At 46.7% G+C, this 22736-nt stretch overlaps 1 protein-coding gene across 1 annotated transcript; it reads right to left on the reverse strand.

Annotated features, from left to right (window-relative positions):
- Positions 1-5167: 5167 nt before the first annotated feature.
- On the reverse strand, positions 5168-18378 carry ELP6 (elongator acetyltransferase complex subunit 6). Its single transcript, XM_004449720.5, has 7 exons — positions 18201-18378; positions 16501-16579; positions 14944-15014; positions 11476-11594; positions 9866-10067; positions 7408-7554; positions 5168-6313 (listed from the first exon to the last, which is right to left on the reverse strand). The coding sequence occupies exons 1-7, from the start codon at positions 18252-18254 to the stop codon at positions 6185-6187; spliced, it is 801 nt and encodes a 266-aa protein (XP_004449777.2). The 5' UTR covers positions 18255-18378; the 3' UTR covers positions 5168-6184.
- Positions 18379-22736: the final 4358 nt, after the last annotated feature.

Genomic DNA, 22736 nt, shown 5'->3' on the forward strand with positions numbered 1-22736 from the left:
GTATACTTTAATATGTATCTATAAATTTATTTTTAAAACTTTATAGGCAATATGATAAGAGTAATTAAAGGTCATAAAAATAACCAATATTGGATTGTCAGCTCCTTGCCAGAGACAGATTATACAATATATATTATCTCATATAATCCTCATAAAGGCCTTATGAGACAGATAAGAAAAACCCATTTATGAATGTGAAAACTGAAGCATCCAGAACTATATCAATCTACTGAGGCCGCACGTCTGCTTAGTGGCAGAGCGGTACCAAATGTGGTCTGCTCAGCCCCACAGGCCCTGAACTTGCCACTGAGCTACTAAGTGCTATGGAGGACAGGGAATCTACTGGCAGGAAACCAAACACAGGAATCAAGGAGAGAATATTACTTGAGTAGGGCCCATAAGGTCAGTAAGACTTTGCCAGATGGAGGAGAGGAGAGAAAAATGACAACAGGAACGGCAGCAGGAACTAATGCTTAAAAAGTACACACCATGTACCAGGGCTCCCTTACCTGTCGTCACGTCCTTGATCCTGACTACCCTATAAACTCCCTGAAATAGGCACTGTAAGATGAGGAAACTGAGGCTTAGAGAAAAAGGTCATTGTCAATTATTTCGCTGCTCCGGTCCCTTAAGTGGATCTCACACACACCCCTGCCCAGTGCCGAGGGACCATGGTGCTTCCCAGGTGAGTACACGTCCCCTCTCCGTTGCCAGCCCTGGCCGTCTTGTTTCAGCCAGAGTGTGAGTGAGCATGACCTATACCAAGTCTGGCAGAAGTTTTAGAACCACGGCTCACACGAATGAGCCTCTTGCTCTTTTCCTTGTCGGGAGAACAACAGCCCCAGACCCTTCCACTGAGTCCCACCCATGTACAAGAGAAACTCTAGCAAACGGCCCATAGCCTCCAATATGTACATAATGTGAGTGAAAAATATGTTACCTTAAAACACTTAAATGGGGGGGGGCGGCGCTTTTGTAAGTAAAGCAGAACTGCTCTGATGGGTGACGCTTCAGCTGGTAAGTGGAGTCAGGATCCTAACCTTGGTAGATATAAGTACCATAAAATTTACCTGCTTTAAAAGTTCAACTGAAAAATTTTTTTAGTAAATGTATAGTGCAGTGAGCATCCCAAAAAGAAACCTAGTGTAGTCACTTTCCAATCCCATCCTAGCATTAGGCAACCACTTATCTTCTGTTCTCTACAGATTTGCCTTTTCTGGACATCTCATATAAATGGAATCATCAAATAAATGGTCTTTTTTATTTGGTGTAATGTTTTTGAGGTTTAGCCACGATATAGCATGCATCAGTATAGTTTGTTCCTTTTTATTGCTGAGTAGTATTCCATTATATGGATACATCACATTTTGTTTACCCATTCATTTGTTGATGGACATTTGGGTAGTTTCCACTGTTTGGCTATTGTGAATAATGCTACTATGAACACTCATGTAAAATTTCTTTGTGCAGACACCTTTTCATTTCTTTTGGGTGGATACCTAGGAGTGGAAGGGGTAGGTCATGTGGTAAATTTATGTTTAACATTTTAAGAAACTGTCAAATGATTTTCAAAGTGGCTGCACCATTTTTACATTCTCACTTGCAATATATGAGTGTTCCAATTTCTCTACATCCTTACTAACATTTTCTTTTTATTTATTTCTCTCCCCTTCCCCCCCCCCCGCCCCAGTTGTCTGTTCTGTGTCCATTTGTTGCGTGTTCTTCTTTGTCCACTTCTGTTGTCAGCAGCATGGGAATCTGTTTTTGTTGTGTCATCTTGTTGTGTCAGCTCTCTGTGTGTACAGTGCCATTCCTGGGCAGGCTGCACTTTCTTTCGTGCTGGGCGGCTCTCCTTACAGGGTGCACTCCTTGCGCGTAGGGCTCCCCTACGCGGGGGACACCCCTGCGTGGCATGGCGCTCCTTGCGCACATCAGCACTGTGCATGGGCCAGCTCCACACGGGTCAAGGAGGCCCGGGGTTTGAACCTTGGACCTCCCATGTGGTAGACGGAAGCCCTAACCACTGGGCCAAGTCTGCTTCCCAACACTTTCATTTTATTGGCAATGTAGTGGTATCATGGTTAATAATTTGCATTTCCCTAATAACTAGTGATGTTGGGCATCTTTTCCTGTGCTTATTAGCCATTTCCATGCCTACTTTGGTGAAATGTCCATTCAAATCTTTTGCCCACTTTTTTAAGTGGGTTATTTGTCTTCTGATCAAGTTGTAACATTCTGAATACAGAACTTATTGAGTTAAATATTCTGGATAGAGGGTAACGGACTTGGCCCAGTGGTTAGGGCGTCCGTCTATCACACGGGAGGTCCGCAGTTCAAACCCCGGGCCTCCATGACCCGGGTGGAGCTGGCCCATGCGCAGCGCTGATGCGCGCAAGGAATGCCCTGCCACGCAGGGGTGTCCCCCACGTAGGGGAGCGCCACACGTAAGGAGAGCTGCCCAGCGCGAAAGAAAGTGCAGCCTGCCCAGGAATGGTGCCGCCCATACTTGCCGTGCTGCTGACAACAACGGAAGCGGACAAAGAAACAAGACGCAGCAAATAGACACAGAGAACAGACAACCGGGGGAGGGGGGTAATTAAATAAATAAATAAATAAATCTTTTTAAAAAATATTCTGGATACAACTCTCTTATTGCATATATGCAATATTTGTTCAGATAAATATTTGTTCAGATAAACAGAATGGATAACTCTTTCCAAAAGAAACTGTATTAAAAGTGGCACAACAGAAAAAGGAACCATAAATACAGACCAATAACAAAAAAATTATTTTAATTACCCCCCAAAAGTTACCTGACTTTGCCAAATTCAAGTCCTAGACTGGAATAAAAAGCATTAAGAATTTCAAAGCATAAAAAGATTAGCTCTTTAACATAGTCTAGGAGGCATGTATTGTTCCGTTCCTCACACTTGACCAGGATCTCTCACACACACACACAAATTAATGGTCATCCTCACTCAAAAACATAGTGGCCATAATATCACAATAATAATAAAAAAACTTAGCAAGCATAACATAAAGAGCAGGTTGTAGAAAATATGACAAATACCAACGAGACAGTAAAGGGACTCAAAACTCAAAAAGCAGAAGTGTTACCATGCTCACAGGATAAACATTGCCATTCACTCGAGGCTGAGAACATCTACAGAATTCAAAATTGGCTGAACTCCTACAAATGGGGGCTCAGAGATTGAGGAGGAACGTTTCTGAGTTCTGAAGAACTAAAATACCATCAGAGACCAAACAGGAACATTCCCAGGTCTTGTGCAAATAGCATCGCCACCATAAATTCTTCCCCAATTCTCTGCTCCCCCAACTGAAAACAGTGAGGGAGGTCTAACTGGTCCTAGGTGCAAACACCAGCCTCCTCTCACCTGCCCATTTGCACAGCCCTACTCCTGTCCTCCACTGCAGCACAATACTTAGGTTCGTGCTTTCTATTCCCCATTAGACTGCAGCAGGTGCTTTTAGCACTGTTGTCTGCTTTATCTTTATAATCCCTTAAATAAACAAGTGTTCTACAAATACTTCTTAAACTAATAAATATCCAAATGCAAAACAAATGTTTCTGAAGATAAAATGTTTTATAGGGAAGCAGATTTGGCTCAACAGATAGAGCATCCGCCTACCACATGGGAGGTCCAGGGTTCAAACCCAGGGCCTCGTGACCCATGTGATGAGCTGGCCCGTGCGCGGTGCTGATGCGCACGCAAGGAGTGCCCTGCCACGCAGAGGTGTCCCCCGCATAGGGGAGCCCCACACACAAGGAGTACACCCCGTAAGGAGAGCCACCCAGCGGGAAAAAAGTGCAGCCTGCCCAGGAATGGTGTCACACACATGGAGAGCTGACGCAGCAAGATGATGCAACAAAAAGAGATAAGATTTCCAGTGCTGCTGACAAGAATATAAGTGGACACAGAAGAACACACAGTGAATGGACACAGAGAGCAGAAGGGGAGAGAAATAAATAAAAAATAAATCTTAAAAAAAAATTTTTTTACAAATCAATGTAAAAAAATCCATAAAGATACTGATAAAATAATTGATAAGTGATCAAGAGTGTGGAACAGATTCTGTACCCATGGGAAAATACAGACAGAAAACTACAATCTATTCACTAAGAAGTCCGTTTTCACACAACTTTGCATGACTATTAAATTAATGAAACATAAATTAATCCCAAGTTGGTGGAGGAAAACCTGTATAGCACTGTTAAGTGGCTCCATTACTCTAAAGAACAGCCTAGAACATGTGAGGGCTGGTCCATGCTTTAATTCAGAAACTCTACTTCAGGGAGTAGACTCCAAACTTTCATACCCCTTACTTTTCATAGATGCCTCCCTTACTTTATTTATCTATTTTTTTAATTATTTTTTTTTATTACATTCAGAAAATATGAGGTCCCCATATACCCCCCACCCCCCTCCCCTACTTTAGAGCACTATCGTGGTCTAATGCTCTGCATACTTTACTTCTCAATTTTGTTAATTTTCTCCCCTATAGAATGTCAGCTCCACGAGGGCAGACATCTGTTGTCACTGCCATCCCGAGTGACTAGAGCAGCCTGCAATATAGAAAGTGCTCGGTATTTGTTGAATGAATAAATGACTCTTCTAAGGAAATAAGTACCTGCCCCGGCAAATAGGTATAGCACATAAAATTCATAATAGCAAAATTTATAATGGTAAAAACTGGAACTTGCGTAGCCAGAGAACAGCTAAGCAAATTAAAGTCTATGGACATCATAAAATGCTATGAAGCCATCAGACATGAAAGGTTCAGGGAAAATATGTTATGTGAACAAATATAATAGCAACATTCATATCGTGTGAAAAACATTGCCTTCCAAGAACTGATGCTCATATGAAGCTTTCATGAACACTCAAGTATAATAAAAGAATCATTAGACTCTTTAATTACTACTTTCCCCTAAGTTACCAACATTCATAAATTGCAAATATTCTATTACCTCAAAATACTCAGGTCCACAGTACCTTGAGGTAAGCAGCTACTATTTCAGTAGAATGGCCAGTAAAAAACAGTCGGTATAGCTGCAGTGGGGGGAGGCAGGTGATAGCTCCTTTCACAAAGACTAAAAAATGTAAAAAGTTAAACAGCAAATATAAAATTGCTTAGTGCACTGCAGTGTTTTTTTCTCATTTTATTTATTTTTAAAATCACATTCATTGTGGCACAAAATACATACAACAAAACCCATTTTAGGAGAACCCCTGGTGTCCACTCTGAGAGGCTGCGTGACAAATGGCCATCTACAGGGTGCTGGGGCAGAAGCTCAGTCCCGTGCTCTTCACAGGTGAGGGAGGCATGGGTCCTCGCCAAGGGTCCGTGCTGCCTGGGAGGCCTCTGGCCAAGGCCATGCACCCGTCCCTGCATGGGGTCCTCGGAGGCAAGGCTCCCGTGGCAGGCCCACGGTACAGGCCTGGCGGGCCCACAGTACAGGCCCGGCGGGCCCACAGTACAGGCCCGGCAGGCCCACGGCGGCAGGCCCACGGCGGGAGGCCCATGGTGCCAAGCCCACAGCGGCAGGCCCGGCAGGCTGACAGCAGTAGGCCCGCGGCAGGCCCTGCTGGTGTACAGGCAAGGATGGGAGAAAAAGGAGGACCTGAAGGTCCAAGCTGGGCAGGGAGCTCGCCTCTGGCTCCCCTGCTGGTCAGCAGCGAGTGTGGGACTGGAGCCAGGCCCCATCTCCTCCAGCCGGCTCCACAGCCTGGACGCGCGTCCACACCTCCCTACTGGACTCAAGTGGAAAACACTCTTTCAGGATGAAGGTGAAAATTAAAAAGCCGTGATGCTTATCCTTGTTGTCACCTTGGACACTGCCACCTGGGCCCGCCTCCTGGCTGGCAGTCCCACTCACACACACTCTGGCTCTGAAAGGCATAATCACCGAAAACAGGCAGCTGGGACCAGAGCATAGTTACACGAAGGCGCTAAAGGACCTCTCTCAACAGGATTCAACATCCAGCCTCTCTCCCAGCAGACACAGCGCTGCGCTCTCTCATCGTGTTTTCTGAACAGGGCCCAACACCACCCGACAGCCGTGGGTCAGAGAAGCCTGCCGGTCCAGCCTGAATACCCCGCCAAGGCGTAAAGGTCCATTCCAAAAATAGCTCAAGGTAGTTTCAGCTGCCCCTAAATCAGGTCACAGAACAGCAGGAGACATTCCTCTGGCAAAAAAGGAAACGTTCTTGTCCTGTATCTTGTACTGGTAAGTGACGCTCCGGTCCTGCTGGGCTGTGGGCTGCGATGGTCCCCTCCACAGGATCCTTAGCTGCAGAGACAGGGAGAAGAACGGAAGAGGAGCAGGCGCCCAGGACCTGCTCCAGCCTGCCTCCTCCAAAGAGTAAACCAAGGCGTGAGGAGACTACAGTTAGGTGTGCCCTGGTGATGGGCCTGACTTCTAAAACAAGCCTACTTATTACCAGCTAACTAAAAATAAAGATGTCTCCCTCCATTATAATTGTGCTATTTGCTCATTACAGAAAACGTGAAGATCGAAAGAAAGTAAAAGAAAAGAAATTGCCCAGAGAAAAATCCTTCAAGTACTTTGTGTACTTCCCTTGGTCTTTTTTCTATGTGTGGTTCTGAACTTCTTGGCTAGATTGATTTTGCAAATCAACACCTTAAATTTTGCACATTCAAATTCAAAGCTCAGGAAGGTTTAATGCTGCTTCCACTGACTGAAATGCGTCAGAAACAGGCCACAGGCTGCCACAGACCGTCTCCTGACACGGGGCCCACAGGCACCACCAGCACGGCATTTCTGGGCTGGCTCATTTGTTTTACCCCCAGACTCGCCTCTGAATGGCTCTGGGCAACCTCCCACCCACCTGTACTGGTCAGGATGGTTGACATGAAGATAAGCTGGAAGCTGTGGTGGAGGCTCTGGAGAAGTTTCAGAAAGGAGAGAGCCACATCACCTTACAGGGGTAGAATCCGACCCTCTCCCAGGGCAGGGCTCTGCAGAGGTGACTGGGGACAGCAGCAACCCCAGTTCATGGGTACAGCCTCCCCGAGTCTCTCCTTATAAAGGACTAGCATGGATCTGAACATCCAAAGCCTGCAGCAGTCCTGCAGAGGAAGCCTGCTGTCACCTAACAGCACAGCCTCTGCATTCCACTCCGGACAGCTGTCCCCTCCTTAGGAGGGCTCCACTTTGGTCACAAATGGGACCACCACGGAAAACCAGCACTGGGCCCTATGACTAAGCACCATGTGAAGCAGGTCTCTGACTTCCATGCACACAACTTCTAAGGTTTCCCTTCCACCTGTAGGAACACCCCAAAGAGGCAACCCATCGGCCTTGGCACCCTCCCACATGCAGACTCTAAGGTGCAGAAGCAAGGAACCCTGTCCCCGGCGTACCTGCCCATGCACATCCTTGCAGAATCCAGTGGCCAGGCCCTCAGCCCGCAGGATTAGGTGGCTCTGGTGACTGAGGCCATTCAGCAGCATGTCATTCTCCTCGTCCTCAGCATCTCCACTGTCATGCACAAGGGCCACCATGTTTCCCTGCATCACAGGTAAGAAGAAGGACACGAGGATCAGGGAGCGCTGGTTTCTCAGTCTCACCAGCTCCCTGCACGTCCTCTCACCTTATGCTGCTGCAACTATCCCCCTTGGGGGAAGACCCAGCTATCCCCAAAGGGGGAGAGCCCTTTGGGCTCCAGGACCCTAATTCCAATCATGCACTGGCGAGTTTCACCACATGTCCAACCTGTACTTCTAGCTCAATTGATCGAAAACCAAGGTCATCTGTGGTCTTCAACATTAGCTCTCTCTCCTGAACTCCTTAATGTTATTAAAAGTGCCACCACACTGCCAGGCACCAATTCACCCAAAGTTCCTAAGCACTTACTGTGTGCCAGACCCCACAGTCTGGTGAGAAGAGGTGAGAAAAGAGGTGAGAGAGGCAGGCCCTGGAGATATGAGACAAGGGAGCATGGGGTGCTGGGGGAGCTGAAGAGGCATCCTGCTCAGCCCGGACGAGGGGTCAAGAGACGGGGACCTCTGAGCTGCGTCCTGAAGGACAAGCAGGAATGAGCCAAGCAGAAGTGGAAGGGAAAGTCAAACCCGGCAAAGGGGGAGGCCTTAAATAAGGAAGAGTCCTTTCAAAGGAATACTGCCCAGCTGTTAAAAAGAACAAAGCAGAGCCACGTGTTCTGTTTTCAGGCAACGGACACTGATATATACTGTGTTTTGTTATATGAAAAAAGAAGTAATTAACAGGGCAACAGTAGGTTGCCCGTAATATGAAGAAAATGGCAAGGAAACAAATACGCCAGCAAATATGTTCCTAACTGCACAGGCTCCCTGGAAGGATACACATTGGAGAGAGAGAGAGAACTACTTTTTGCTAGAGTGCCCCTTGTGATGCTTCTTTCTTTCTTCCTTTATTTTTTAACTATGATCAAGGTTTTTTCAACTGAAAGTAAAGCAACTATTTTACAAAAAGAGGGTGGTAGCAGGTCAGAGCCAGCTGAGCTGGGGGAGGAGGCTTTGACTAGTCCCATTCTAACTGTGTCCTCCAAGCCCCTTGCATGTCCTCCTCCTCCTGTTCTCTTCACATTACCCTGGCTCCTGGCTCTGCAGCAACTCCAGCGGGTCAGCCTCAGAAGATCCCCTGCACACAGCCCCAGGCAGGGCCTGCGCACAGGAGGTACCACACACGCATTCCTCGATATTCCCACCGCTGGCTAAGTCAGCTCACCTCTCCACGGTTCTGCGTGCCAGCCTGACCGCACCCTGCCAATGCCTGCAGCTCCTACCAGCTGCACCACCACACTGAAGAGTGGCTACTGAGGGCTGGCACAGGCTTCATCTCAATTCCTGCAGTCAGCTTCCCATGAGGTAGGCACCTCTGCCATTCCTATTTTATTACTCATTATTGGTTTTTCTACAATAACTTACTAAATCCATTATGGCAAAATTATATTTTTTTGCCTCATAATTTGGCAAAACTGTAATATCCTTTTATTGCGCCTCACAATTTTTCAAGCAGTCTATACCTATTATCTGGGTCAATCTGCAAAATACACTGGGAGACACTAAGAACTCAACCCAGGTCACACAGGCAATGTGTGGCAGAGCTGGGGTGGCAGCAGTACCACACATGGCTTGCCCCATCAAAGAAAGGGCAGGGGTCATTCCTTTAATTCTACCCTCCCCAAAGATTTATTTATTCTCCCTTCCCCTCCCCCATTCTCTGCTCTCTGTGTCCACTCGCTGTGCATTCTTCTATGTCTGCTTGTCTTCTCTTTAGGCGGCACCAGGAACTGACCCTGGGACCTTCCAGCGTGGGAGAGAGGCGCTCAATCTCTTGCGCCAGCTCAGCTCCTGATCTGCTGTGTCTCTTTTTTTTTCCCCGCCAGGAGGCCCCAGGGATCAAACCTGAGTCCTCCCATATGGTAGGTAGAGGCCTTATCACTTGAGCCACATCCACTTCCCTCCTCTGTGTCTCTTTCTGTTGTTTCATCTTGCTGAGCCAGCTCTCCTTGCAGGCCAGCTTGCCACGTGGGCCAGCACTCCTGCACGTGCCAGCTCACCATGGAGGCCAGCACTCCACATGGGCCAGCTCACTGCGTGGGCCAGCTTGTTTTCACCAGGAGGCCCCGGGAATCAAACCCAAGACCTCCCATATGGTAGGCAGGAGCCTAATTGCTTGAGCCACATCTCCTTCCCATTCCTTTAATTCTGAGGGCTGTATTTTTTAGAAATGACAAGCAGGATTGGTGTATTTCCAAGCCTGCCAGAGTACAGCCAAAACCCCAAAGAAACGGAGAGAGGTCACAGGAGGGAGCATGGAGAGCAGGCCCCAAGGTACCTTTAGTTCCCAGCACACAGTGGCTCTGCAGTACTGGACGAAGTCCAGCACAGCCACCGCCCCCACGCCCAGGCTCAGCAGCACACTAAGGTCGTCCACCAGCAGCACCGGGTACCTCCACACAGCCTCGTCACCATCCACAGGCTTCAGGGCCTCCCGCACAAACTCGTACAACGGCTGCAGACTCTGGGCACTGGCCTCCCTGGAGACAAGGGGCAAAAGTGGCCAGAGAGCTCATTCTTTCCACAAATGTTTGTCTGGGACCAAGCAGCACCACAGAAAAGGGCTGAGGGAGGCAAAGAGCTTTATCTCAGCCTTGGCACCTGAGAGTTCACAAGCTGGTTGGAAAGAAAAAGCATGCATGCATGTGTTAAGTTTTACCAAACTCAAATATTCACTGACCCCTGCTAGGTACAAATCACTGTGCCAAAAACTGGAGGACACAAAAATAAACAATCCCTGAGGCCTTTTAGGGATACCATCCAGCCTCTCAACCCATGAGCTAAAGACATCTGAAAGAATAATTTGAATTGGGCATGCAGAAGTCTTCCCAGGAGGTCATACCTGGCTAGAAGAAATTAAATAGCAGTTCAGGTACACTGGCAGCGAGGAGCAATGGTGCCTATACATTTTGATCTGTTTCTGACACAAGCTGGCCTAGCTGCCTCCATCTGCCTCGGTGACGATCCTCACAAGTCATTCCCCAGCAATGGGTGGAGGCTCAAAATGCAAGGGAGCACGTGGCCCAGGGCATCTGTCCTACTGCCCCCTGCTCCAAGGGTGGGCCACTGTCATTGGGTTATCTTCACCAAAAACCGAGAACTTCTTCCCACAGTTTTACGGGGTCGCTGAAGCCAGTCTCGTCACTCAGAAGAAACCAAGGCTCAGCGACGCAAGGGCAGGCATCCAGGGCCAGGGAACCAGGCCTTCTGGCTCCATGCCACCTCCCACCCCCTGCACATGGGTGTGTCTGAGCCGGAGGTAGAGGGGAGAGTTCCTGGGGGCTCCCTTGTGGTGGAGAAGAGTAACAGACAGGTGGGGGCTGCACACAGCTCTGCTTGGAGCCCACGCTCACAAGGGACAGGAAGCAGGAAAACCAACCGCAGGCCTGTGCTGCTGAACACCAAACCGGGCATCAAAGCCTTTCCTTAGGGGCCAGGCAGTAAACCTTCTAGGCACGCAGGCCGTACGGTCTTTGTGCAGCCACTCAGCTCTGCTGCCACGGCACAAAGGCTGTAGGGCCGGCATGTAAACCAGCAGATGTGGTTCCAGTGAACTTTTTTTTTTTTAATTTTTTACAAGAACAGGTGGCTAGCCCAAGGGCTGTAGTTTGCTGACCTCTGTATCAAACCACAGAGCAAAGGTATGTGCTAAGGCCCTGCAGCCGGGGCTGGAAAACAGCAAAGCACACCGTTCTGCCTTACTCCCAGCAACTAACGCTGCTGTGGCTTTTAAGAGCTGTACACCCTCTGCCCTGTGTAACACCAGGGAAATGTCTCGACTCCAGCAGTCAGCTCCACCCTCCCAGACGAGAAAGAACAGCACAGCAATCCTCGCCTGGGCCCACCCAGCAGGTGTGCACCTCTGGGCTGGGCTGCCGCCTCACTCACCTGAGGAACTGCAGGGGGTGTGGCTCCTCCTGGGCCCTGAAGAAGACGTCCACTGACGACTTGAGACCTTCAAGGAACACAAGCTGCCCACGCTCCCGTGCAGCGGTCAGGCTGACACCCTAAATGTGACAAGGAGAATGATTACTGTGCCCTGGGGGGACCCATCGGAGAGGCTACCCTCCAGCTCCCAGGAGGGCACAGGATTCATTCTAATCCCTGCAAACGTGTCCCTGTCCACTCTAAGTATGCGGCCCGTGTCTCCCTCCCCTGGGGTCTCCAGCCCACAGCTGCCACCCCATTTGCAGTTGTGCATTTACATCCAGATGTTGCAGTTTCTTAAAAAAACCTTACCCTCTTTTATTTATATATTACGTTTATGATTGGTCAATGCTGGTTTTTAAAATTTACAGTAGTGACAAAGTTTCCTTTTCAACAAAGTTTAGCATATTTAAAGAAAAAATAATAATAACAATAACCCAGTGGGAGAATGATCAGAGTCTGGAAAATGCCGCTGCAGGAGAGAAGGCCAGGCCTTGGCTTTGAATTCACGAACGGTGGTCCTTATTTTGTCATCACTGACATGAGACCTCAGGATTGTTCTAAGGTTTTAAATAACATAACTCACAGAATACACTTGTCAGGCTGTCTAACACAGAATAAGAACTGATCACAGGTAAGCTCTCCTTTTTCTCTTTAACTGAAGAAATACTCCCATCAGTGTTAGGGGACATGAAGTCTTTTTTTTTTCAATTTAATTTCCTGTTCTTTATTAAAGCAGTTATAGTTTTATAGAAAAATCATTGAGATAAGACAGAGTTCCCATATAACTCTCCAAACATATACACAGTTATCCCTGTTATTAACATGTTTGCAATAAGTCTGATACCTTTGTTAAAACTAATGATACAGAAAAAAATAAATAAATTTTTAAAAGTAAAAAAAAAAACAACTGATGAAACAGAACAACATGAAAACTCAACAGTCTATTTACAAAAACAGGGGGCCTGCGCCGTAGTTTGCTGACTGACCCCTGCTCTAGACCGGGACTTCTCAAATACGGTTCTTCACTGGATTGTGGTTACGGGAACAAATACGAGAACATTCTCACATGAACTATAACAAATATATAATGCTAATACAGGGTGTTAATAACCAGGTGGGTTGGGGGATATGTAAGATATGGGCTAGAGTACCCGTATTTTGATAATGATCTTTCATAATTTGTAACAACTGTTTCAAAACAATGCAAGGTGGTGGTGGTGGGGAGATGTGTGGGAGGCCTATACGTGATATGCTGTTTGTTTTGTAAGTTCACAACTTTTACTACACACTTATTGTTTATGTTTGTCCATGTATGAATGATAAACTTCAATAAAACTTTTTAAAGTGAAAAACACACACATATATGTTTTTTAATGAGTAAGAATCCCTTGAAAAACATTCAAATGCAGTTATCTGAACCCCACAACAGACCTACTGAACCAGCCACTTTGGGAGCAGAGCCTGGGAATCTGCATTCCAACATCTTTATCTGGGGTGACGTGCTCTAATTGTGCAACCCACTGCTCTATCCATGTAGAAGCAGGGTGATATGGAACTCTTCAGGCTCCCCACGTCCCTGCACTAGGTCTCATGTGCTCATTCAAGCAACAAATGCCCCTTGTTCTCCCCTATCCAAGAATAGACACTCCAGCAGCTGTCCCTGGCAGGAAGAAAGACTCCTGACCATCACCTTTGCTCTTGCTCGTTACCACTCTACTCCTGTAAAGAGCAGGGAAGTGCATGCTCCAGTACTGCCTATGCCATTCCTGCTGTGCTGGTGATGATTCACAGATAACAGAAAGAGTGGCCAATCAGAACACAGGAGGACACAGCTTTCTCTACCAGAAAGACGAGATGCTGGGGCCATAGGCACATATTTCAGAGACCTGGAATGCAACATCTATTCTTCACCTGACCACTCTCTCCAAGTTCATGCCCTGACCTTAGCAACTTCTTCCTCTGCAAAGGATGAGAAATAATCTACCCTTATCTCACCACCTCGTTTATTTCTCCCCATCTGAGAAGAACAGTGATTTGGCCTAGTGATTTTATTTTATTTTTATTTTTTATTTTTAAAGATTTATTTATTTATTTAATTCCCCCCCTCCCCTGGTTGTCTGTTCTCTGTGTCTATTTGCTGCGTCTTGTTTCTTTTGTCCGCTTCTGTTGTCGTCAGCGGCACAGGAAGTGTGAGCGGCGCCATTCCTGGGCAGGCTGCACTTTCTCCTGTGCTGGGCGGCTCTCCTTACGGGGCACACTCCTTGCGCATGGGGCTCCCCTACAGGGGGGGACACCCCTGCGTGGCAGGGCACTCCTTGTGCACATCAGCACTGCGCTTGGGCCAGCTCCACACGGGTCAAGGAGGCCCGGGGTTTGAACCGCGGACCTCCCATGTGGTAGACGGACGCCCTAACCGCTGGGCCAAGTCCATTTCCCTGGCCTAGTGATTTTAAAGATCTCTGCTGATGGGTGGCCTAGTTCCTTCTCTCCCTCTCTGTGGCTGGCCTATCTATAAAAAAAAAATAGGTCATTTCCCTTTAGCTCCCATTTTTGGGCACTAAGTCCCCCTGGTCACAGGCCAGGAGGCTTACCAGCCTGCATCTTATGAGGTGCATAAGGTAGCAAAAGCACCTCTCCCCATAGGTGAGTTCCAAGCTCTAGATTTGGGGTGAAACCATGGGAGACCAAGCTGTGATCTCCAACTCAGCAGGAACAATCCTGATTTCAATTCTCTTAATAACTGGGTTTTTGTCCTAACTGGCCCAGAACCAGCAGAGAAGTTTGTTTAATTAGTACTCCAGGGAAGCGGACTTGGCCCAGTGGTTACGGCATCCGCCTACGACATGGGAGGTCCACGGTTCAAACCTCGGGCCTCCTTGACCCATATGGAGCTGGCCCACATGCAGTGTTGATGCATGCAAGGAGTGCCCTGCCATGCAGGGGTGTCCCCGTGTAGGGGAGCCCGCTGCGCAAGGCATGGACCCCGTAAGGAGAGCCGCCCAGCGCGAAAGAAAGTGCAGCCTGCCCAGGAATGGTGCCGCATACACGGAGAGCTGACACAACAAGATGATGCAACAAAAAGAGACACAGATTCCATGCCGCTGACAACAGAAGCGGACAAAGAAGACGCAGCAAATAGACATAGAGAACAGACAACTGGGGTGGGGGGGAAGGGGAGAGAAATTAATTAATTAATTAATTAATTAGTACCCCAAACACCCCATCTGGTGCTACAAACTCTAAATTAAGACCTATGGAGATGCAGCCTTAGCCCTTCAGATAAAGAGCTCAGGAAACGCAATATTTCCTTAGTCTGTCCTTTGTTAACTTCTCTAGAATGCCAACAGGCAAGCCCAGCCTTAGCCATGCTCACACACAAGGCACGCCCTCAGGACCCCCCACCCCACAGGGGTCTAAAATATTTACCAGCTTCTGTCCGACGATATTGTAGTGACTGAAGGACTGGATGAGTGCCACGAAGCAGACTTTACAATTAGCTAGAAAACAAAAGAACTTGATTTTTAACACAACTTCTGTTGAAAACCAGTCTTATATGCTTCGAACCTTTGCACACCAGAACCAGAGGCCTTGCAACCTGAGACCCATCTTGATTAGAAAATGCAGTTGCTGGGTTTTTTTCCTTCTTATCTAACAGTTACAACTTATTTCATTGATTTTGAGACATACTTCTTCAGTCAGATAAATTTTCTGATTTTTAAAATTGTGGTAACATCTATATATAATAAAAAATTTCCCATTTTAACCATTTTTAAGTGTATGATTCACTGGCATTCATCACACTTACAATGTTGTGCTACCATTACCACCATCCCTTACCAAAATTTATCATCACCCAGAAAAATAATTCTGTATCCATTAAGTAATAACTCCTCATTCCCTCTTCCCTCAGCCTCTGATGACCCTTATCTACTTTCTGTATCTATAAATTTGCTCATTCAAGCTATTTCATAGAAGTGGAATTGTTCAACACTTGACCCTTTTGTCTCTGGCTTATTTCACTTAATCTTCAAAATTGTATTTTCTAATTGTAGCCAGTGTACAGGAATACAATAGGAATAAAATTGATTTTTTTTTTGGTACCAGGAGCTGGGGATCCCAAGACCTTGTATGTGGAAGTTGGCACTCGAACACGGAGCCACACTGGCTTCCCTGAGTTGATTTTTTCATTTGTTTTGCTGGTTGTTCCTTTTTGGTTTTTCAGGAGGCACTGGGAACTGAACCCAGGGTCTCCCATGTGGGAGGCAGGAGCTCAACCACTTGAGCCACACCCATTCCATACAATTGATAATTTAAACTAATCTTACATACAAAGAGGATCTAAGGAGAGCACACGAGGCTCTGGCTACCTGCTGAGACTTATTCATTCTAATAATTAATCTGCAGATTCTCTTAATCTCTCTATGTTGATGTCAAGAGGTTACATCAACTGAAAAAGAAAATCACTATCAAAACTGTAATTATGACTAAGAGTGCTAAAGGTCTACCTCATATCCAGCCTGGCAAAACAGATGTTCCAGATGAACCAGCTGATAAATGAGTCTGTCCTTCTAATCTATTTCCAAATATAAATTGCAGTGTCCATGCCATTTCCTTCTCTATGATCTTTAGGAAGCATCCAGTGCCTGGCCAAAGCTATCAGTAGGGAAAATCTCTGAGAGACCTCAAGATCCACAAGACCCAAGAAGCAACCAAATCAAGAGGCCACATAAAGACCTCAGGGAGGGAGCTGCCAGTGCAGTGGGTGAAAAAGGGTATGAAGGATGGGAACACAGTGAGCACATATCATTCCATGGCAGGGTTGAGAAATGGAACAAAGCGATCCAGTAATCTGTTGTCTAGTAAAATAGCCCTTTGCCTATCCAAACATTAAAACCTTGGCTTGTAAATCTTCTTTATTGTTCCCTGAAGCATGTTTTCGATTTTTTTTTCAGTCTCAGATTTCTTTTTTGATGAGTCCCATACCTTTGAGGTAGAAGGAAAGAAAGTGGTGCACAAGGAAACTGCCATCTGTCTTGGCATCACAGAGAAGAGTCAGTTTCCCCTAAAAGTTAAGAAAGAAATACAAAAAAGTGAATTAGACTCCCTGTGCAGGTGAGTGCAGAAAACTGATCAACTGCATCCACCCCTTAATTCCTACACCTGGAAATTATATTTTTTCAATAAGAATAAAACCCCTTTCTTTTCCTCATTCCTCACCCTAGTAGCTCAGGGAATGGTCTTGGGAAAAATTAGATTCTGAACAAAGGGCATTTTTACTATCAGGCTTCAAGGAAAATCTGATTATCAGGACTGGAAGGGACCTTCAAAAAGGTCATCTGATCCAGCTTCCTCCCTATTTCTAATTCCTACTCCAGTTCTGTCCTGTGGGGTGGGGAGATGGAAGAGGCAGCTGTTGGCAGAGACCTTCAACAAGGTCTCCTCCTAGCATTGGCTCTGGACATGGCTTCAAGCCCAGCTCTGATCACCAAGAGCCCTGGAAAGACCTCCAAAAACGGTCTCTGCAGTGCCTGGCTGCCCAGCTCCAGCCACTCTGCTTCCCCATCAGCAAACTGCAGGGAAGGTCAGGATCAAGAGGTATCAGACTGGCCACCTCGTGCTGTGTGACGTTAGACAAGTGCCTTTTCTCTGGGTTTTAGTTTTGTTCACTTATAAAATATGAAAGACCACACTACCAAGCCTAGATTGCCAGCGCTTTCATTCACCAGTGTAAACTCTTGCCCACTTCCACCCTCCACTCTCTTGCTGTGGCCCTGGGCTGTGGACTTGGGAGGTGGCAAGGTAACCAGAGCCACCTGCAGCCCTGGATAGAATAGAACGGCTGGACAACTAAAATCCACATGGATCTACTTAAAGTTACTCGCTCTGCCTGGCACTATGGGGGTCATAAAAAGATTTACAGAAAAAGGATTTACACACAGTATCGGTGGCTGCCCAGAGGAGCTTACCATGTCATTAGAAGGACAAAGGTTAGGGAAACGTAACGTCCTGGGAGACGTAATTCTGGGCCAAAAATGGGCAAGATTTCTAAAGATTCTTTCCCATGAACAAACAGAAACAAGGAAGTACACAAAACTGAAGCAAAGTGCCCCAGAGGGCAGGAAGGAGGGCGAAGAAAACCGAGCAGCGAGACTGTGGGACGGAAGGCGGACTTTGCAACGAACGTGAGCTGCCGGCAGCCGCGAGCAGCACGGTTAGAGACGGTGAGGAGAAAGTCCACAAGCAGCAGCTTTCACTGGCGCCTGCGAGCGCTCCCCGGCGAGACGAAGACTCGGGGCGATTAAAAAGCTAATCCAAAGATGAGAGTCAGACTCTCCTCTCCTCGCCGGCCCGATCCGCAATCTCCTCTGGGCGCCGGGGCCACCCTACGCCCAGGGAGCGCGCACAGGGCTCCCGGGTGCACGTCAGTGGAACGTAGGCCAGTGCAACGATCGGGCCCTCTCCCTGGGCTCGTAAGGTGCGGCCGGCGTGTGACGGCGCGCGAGAAGGTCCAGGCGCCCTCCCGCAGGCCCAGGCCGCCCGCCCCAGCGCCCACCACAGCGCCCAGGCGCCCCGCGCCGGCCGACGTCGAGCCTTTCCCACGGGGTCGGCTGCGCTACATCCAGGAACGCAAGCTTCCACCCCGCTCCCAGACCCCGCTTTCTTTCCGACACGCGACATCTTACCTGTGCCGCCCTGTCAGGGGTGGTGTTCAGAAGGTGATTGAGTTCCGGGAACATCCCGAGCAGGAGGGCCTCGAGCCCTGGACAGAACCTGGGACCGCTTCAACCACTACAGAGGATGAGCGCGACACACCACCAGACACAACCATGCCGCGCGGAAGCAGCGCGCCTGCGCAACCTCACTTCCGCGCGCCGGCCGGCAGCCAATCAATCGGGCGCCAGGAACTGCGCCACTGTCGGCGCAGGCGCGATGTGGGCGGTGACCAGAGTGAAAAGGAGTGATTGGTTGTGCTGCTGTTTACGACCGCGGGCCACGCCCCCTCCTTGCGCTTCCGCATAGCGCCCGTCGCTGGTACCTTGAGTGGCCGCGAGCGCGTCCCCTCCTTCTGTGAACGCCCCTCCACCCTTGCCTCTGAGTGTCCGCAGTTTGTCCGACACTATGCTAGGCGTTTGAGTGACCTGGCTGAATAAGGCTAAGATGTCTGCCCTTTCAGAAAGTAGAAAACAAACATAATAAACACGGAATTAAATATTAAAAAGGTATATTTTTTAAAAGCTAAAAAAGAAAAAAACCCAAAGAGTTATAAGGTCTGTGGAGAAAAGCAAATCAGAATAAGGAAGTTAACAGTGGAGGAGGGGGAGCTTTAGTAATTAAAAGAGGTTGTCAAGTTAGGCCTCACTAAGAAAGTGATAAGGAACACAAAAAGGCCTCTTCAGGGTCTTTACACTGTTGCTTCCCTCTTCCTAGAATGCTTCTTTCCCAGATACCCAGCCTGTTAGATCCCTACTCCTTCAGGCCTTTACTCACGTGTCATTTTATCAGTGAGACCTTGCCTGAGCACCCTATTTAAATCTCAAACTGCCCCTTCCCCAACACTTTTTATTCCTTTACTCTGCTGTATTTTTCCATGGCACTTCTATTTATTACACCATGTATAGCTTTATCCTTGCCTAATCAGCCTCAGATCTCCAGGAACAAATCTGTGATCCCACAAAGTCAGGTTTATTGACTAAGTGCATTAAGGGAGATGGCACGCACCATGGGGCCTGTCACCAACAAAGGAAAAGAGATTTGTTACAGGATTTGGGAAAGAGTGGAGTTTGAAACTTCAGTTGAAGTTTAAGCAAAGCAGTGTGTTAACAGGTCAAGGTAAAGCACAGCCATGTGCAAAGAGGTCTGTATTCAGCCTGGACTCCAAAATGGACCGACAGACCTCTTTCCTTGGAAACCACAAAATTAAGATAGATGTAGAGACTAACATCACCTAGAAGCAGGGTGAGATGTTCCAGGGTTCTATTTTTCCCAAAGAGTTTTTGAACAACAAGCACAAACTGGCAGAATCATCTTTCTCAGAGTTCTAGAAATAGTCAAACTGTTGGATTAACTGGGAGAGTGCCACATCAAGAAAAAGTCAACTTAAAAATGGTAGGAGAAAAAAAAGAAAAAAAAATGGTAGGAAAACCTTGTGGAGTCTTTCCTGGCACTGCTCCCACCCTCTCTCTGGCTCACTATGGAACCAGCAAATGCTCCCGGTGCAGGTCTCTGGTCCTTGTTCCACAGGGAGCGGAGTAACCTTTACATGCACATTGGAGTGAATGTATGTTTGCCAAATGTCTTGTGGCAGCCTGAAGGACTGCCCCAGGATGCTTATCTATGTCTGGCTTGGCCCAGAACTTGCCCAAAAATATTAACAGAAGTGGTTTGCAAAGCAGCTAAATTGCTGGAAGAAAACAACTGAACCGTAGCAGCCTAGAGCAAAGCTTTACTGGTTTTAAAACATACAGTAAAGCACCCATGACCAGGAGGAAAGAATGCAAATTTCCTGGGGTAAGATAGGTATTTGGAGAGTATCTATGTAAACAGGGAAATTCATAAAGCTGCATGCACACCTGTGACAAGACACATGCACAGAAGAGACAGAAAGGATCCTGTTCTTTGACCTCAGGCTGTTCTTTAGGCTCATTAGAGACTGGATAAACTCTGAGCAGAGCACTTGCACAGAGCCAATCAGCAAAGACTGGGAAAGGTGTTTTCTTTTATTTCTATGTTTTTGTTTTGTTTTTTCTTTTCTTTCTTTATGTTTTCCTCCTCCTCTCCCTCCCCATCCTCTCCCCCCCTCCTCCTCGTCCTTTTCCTTCTCATTTAACTCCTGGCATTCAAGGAAATCTCTGGCCTAACACTAGCTGAAAACAAGCTTAAAGAACAGGCACTTCAGTGGGTCAACTCCAGAGTTAACACATTAAAATATTAAAATGTCCATTGTGTAAGAAAAAAATTATAAGACATGTAAGGAAACAGGAAACAATAGCACATTCCAGAGAACAAAATAATGCCTGTGAAACCATCAAAAAGAAGCCTACATTTTGGATATATCAGACAAAGTCTTTTAAAAACCATCCTGATATACTCAAAGAGTGTAAACATGGACAAAGAACTAAAGGAAATAATGAAAATGACATATGAACGAAGTGATAATTTAATAAAGAGAGAGAAATCATTTGAACAGAACCAAACCAATATACTGTAGCTGAAGACCATAATAACTGAAATTTTAAAATTCCCTAGAAGGTTCAACAGTAGACTGGAGTTGTTGGAAAAAAGAATTAGTGAACTCAATGGGTTTGTGCTCACAGGAATGAATTAAATTTAAGAACATGTCTTTCTGGGGTACATAATCAACCTACCACACCATATTATGGGAATTGCACAAGGAGAACAAAAGGAGAAAGAGCAGAAAGAATATTCGAAGAAATAATGGCTGAAAATTTCCCAAATTTAATGAAAGACATGAATATACAAGTCCAAGAAGCTTAAAAAAAAAAACTCCAGAAAGGATAAATGCAAAGAGACTCATACTAAGACATATTAAAGTTAAACTGTGGGGGTCATAAAAAGATTTATGATCATTCATAGATGATCTTGAAAGACATGAGAGGAGCAACGTGCCCTGTACAAGGGAGACTTAATAAGATTAATTGTCAATTTTTCCTCAGGTGATAGGGACAAGATGACAGTGGGATGACATATTTAAAGTACTAAAAGAAGAAAAAATCACCCAAGAATTACAAATCTATATTCTATTCTATAATCTTTAAAAATTAGGGAGAGCCTCTCTGCATGGAAGAGCCCACATCCAATCTTGGTGTGTATTTCCATCTTTCTCTCCCATTTCTCAGCAAGTTCTGTTTTTCCCCCCATTTTCCAATAAATTCTTTTTACTGGCCTAACTGAACTGGTGTGTTCTTAAATTCTTTTACGCAACATAGCCAGGAACCTAGAGGAATCCAGTGCTTTCCCGTCTTCATCTGGTGAGTCATTGTCAGGAGACAGAAAGGGAATGGTGCTCCCTGACCCCGCTGGAGACTGGTGAGTTTTATAGCCTGTCTGTGCCCTTTTTGGTTCTGCCATTTTAAAGCGGTTCCTGGATAGGCTCCCACAGGACATAAACTCAGTCTGCCCAGACTTCCGGCTTCCCTTCAGAGGTGGCAGGGGCAAATCCCCATGCTGTGTAGATCCAGGGAAGTTCTGGGTGGCAGGTGGAACTGTCCTGGAGACCTGCCTAGACATATAGCCTGAGTCAGGGAGGAGTCCGCTGGGAGTTTACCAAACCCTCTCTTGGTTCAGAATGGCTATCACCCATGGTATCCTTTCCTTGACCACCAGTTAACTCCTTTTAATTAAAAGTGCCTTTGATCTTCAAAAAATATATATATTAGGGAGAGATTAAGACATTCCCAGATAAACAAAAGCTGTGGGAGTTTGTCACCACTAGATCTGCCCTACAAGAAATGCTCAAGGGTGTGTTTTTTGGGTTGAAAGTAAAGAACTATAGGATGAAACTGCATAAAAGGTAGAGGAAGACCATTTATGTAGGCCATTGAATTTAACTTAGCACATGTGGTAGTTTGAGACTGTATGTGGCCCAGAAAAGCATGTTATTACAGCTGGTCTGTTCCTGTGGGTGGGACCTTTTGACTAAGCTACTTCAGTTAAGGGCCTTTTGACGAGGCTGCTTCAGTTAAGGGCCTTTTGACGAGGTTACTTCAGTTAAGGCACAGCTCAGGATGGGTCTTCATCCTCTTATAGGAGTCCTTTATGAAAGGGATGAAAGGTAGGGAGAGGGGGAGAAAGCCACTGACGCCCGGAGCTGAAAGCAACAAAACCAGAAAGAGACGGGAGAGACCAGCAGATGCCAAGATGTGCCTCGCCCTGTGGTCAAGGGGTCCAGGATCGCCGGCAGTCGGGCTTCAGGGAGAAGTCGCCACTGATGATGCCTGGATTTGGACACTTTGGTGGCCTCAGAACTGTTAAGAAATCCCCATTGGAAAAGCCAACCCATTTCTGGTCTATTGAATTTCAGCAGCCTAGCAAACTGAAATAGTAGCAAATCAAATGAGAATGTAACAGATTTAGGATGTTAGTGATAAACTCCATGGTAACTACACGTGCAAAAAATCTGAAAAACATACAGAAGAAAATGAGAGGGATTCTAAAGGATTCACTACAAAGGAGCAACTAAATATGATAATGGACAGTAA

The sequence above is a fragment of the Dasypus novemcinctus genome, chromosome 26, assembly GCF_030445035.2.
Source record: "Dasypus novemcinctus isolate mDasNov1 chromosome 26, mDasNov1.1.hap2, whole genome shotgun sequence".
Taxonomy (NCBI): Eukaryota; Metazoa; Chordata; class Mammalia; order Cingulata; family Dasypodidae; genus Dasypus; species Dasypus novemcinctus.

Excerpts from the sequence above, each read along its gene's own strand:
- ELP6 (XM_004449720.5), bottom strand. The coding sequence starts at position 18,254 with ATGTTCCCGGAACTCAATCACCTTCTGAACACCACCCCTGACAGGGCG. Across the intron at positions 16,580-18,200 it reads CCCCTGACAGGGCGGCACAG|GGGAAACTGACTCTTCTCTG; the intron begins GTAAGATGTCGC and ends CTTAACTTTTAG. Across the intron at positions 6,314-7,407 it reads GCAAGGATGTGCATGGGCAG|CTAAGGATCCTGTGGAGGGG; the intron begins GTACGCCGGGGA and ends CTGTCTCTGCAG.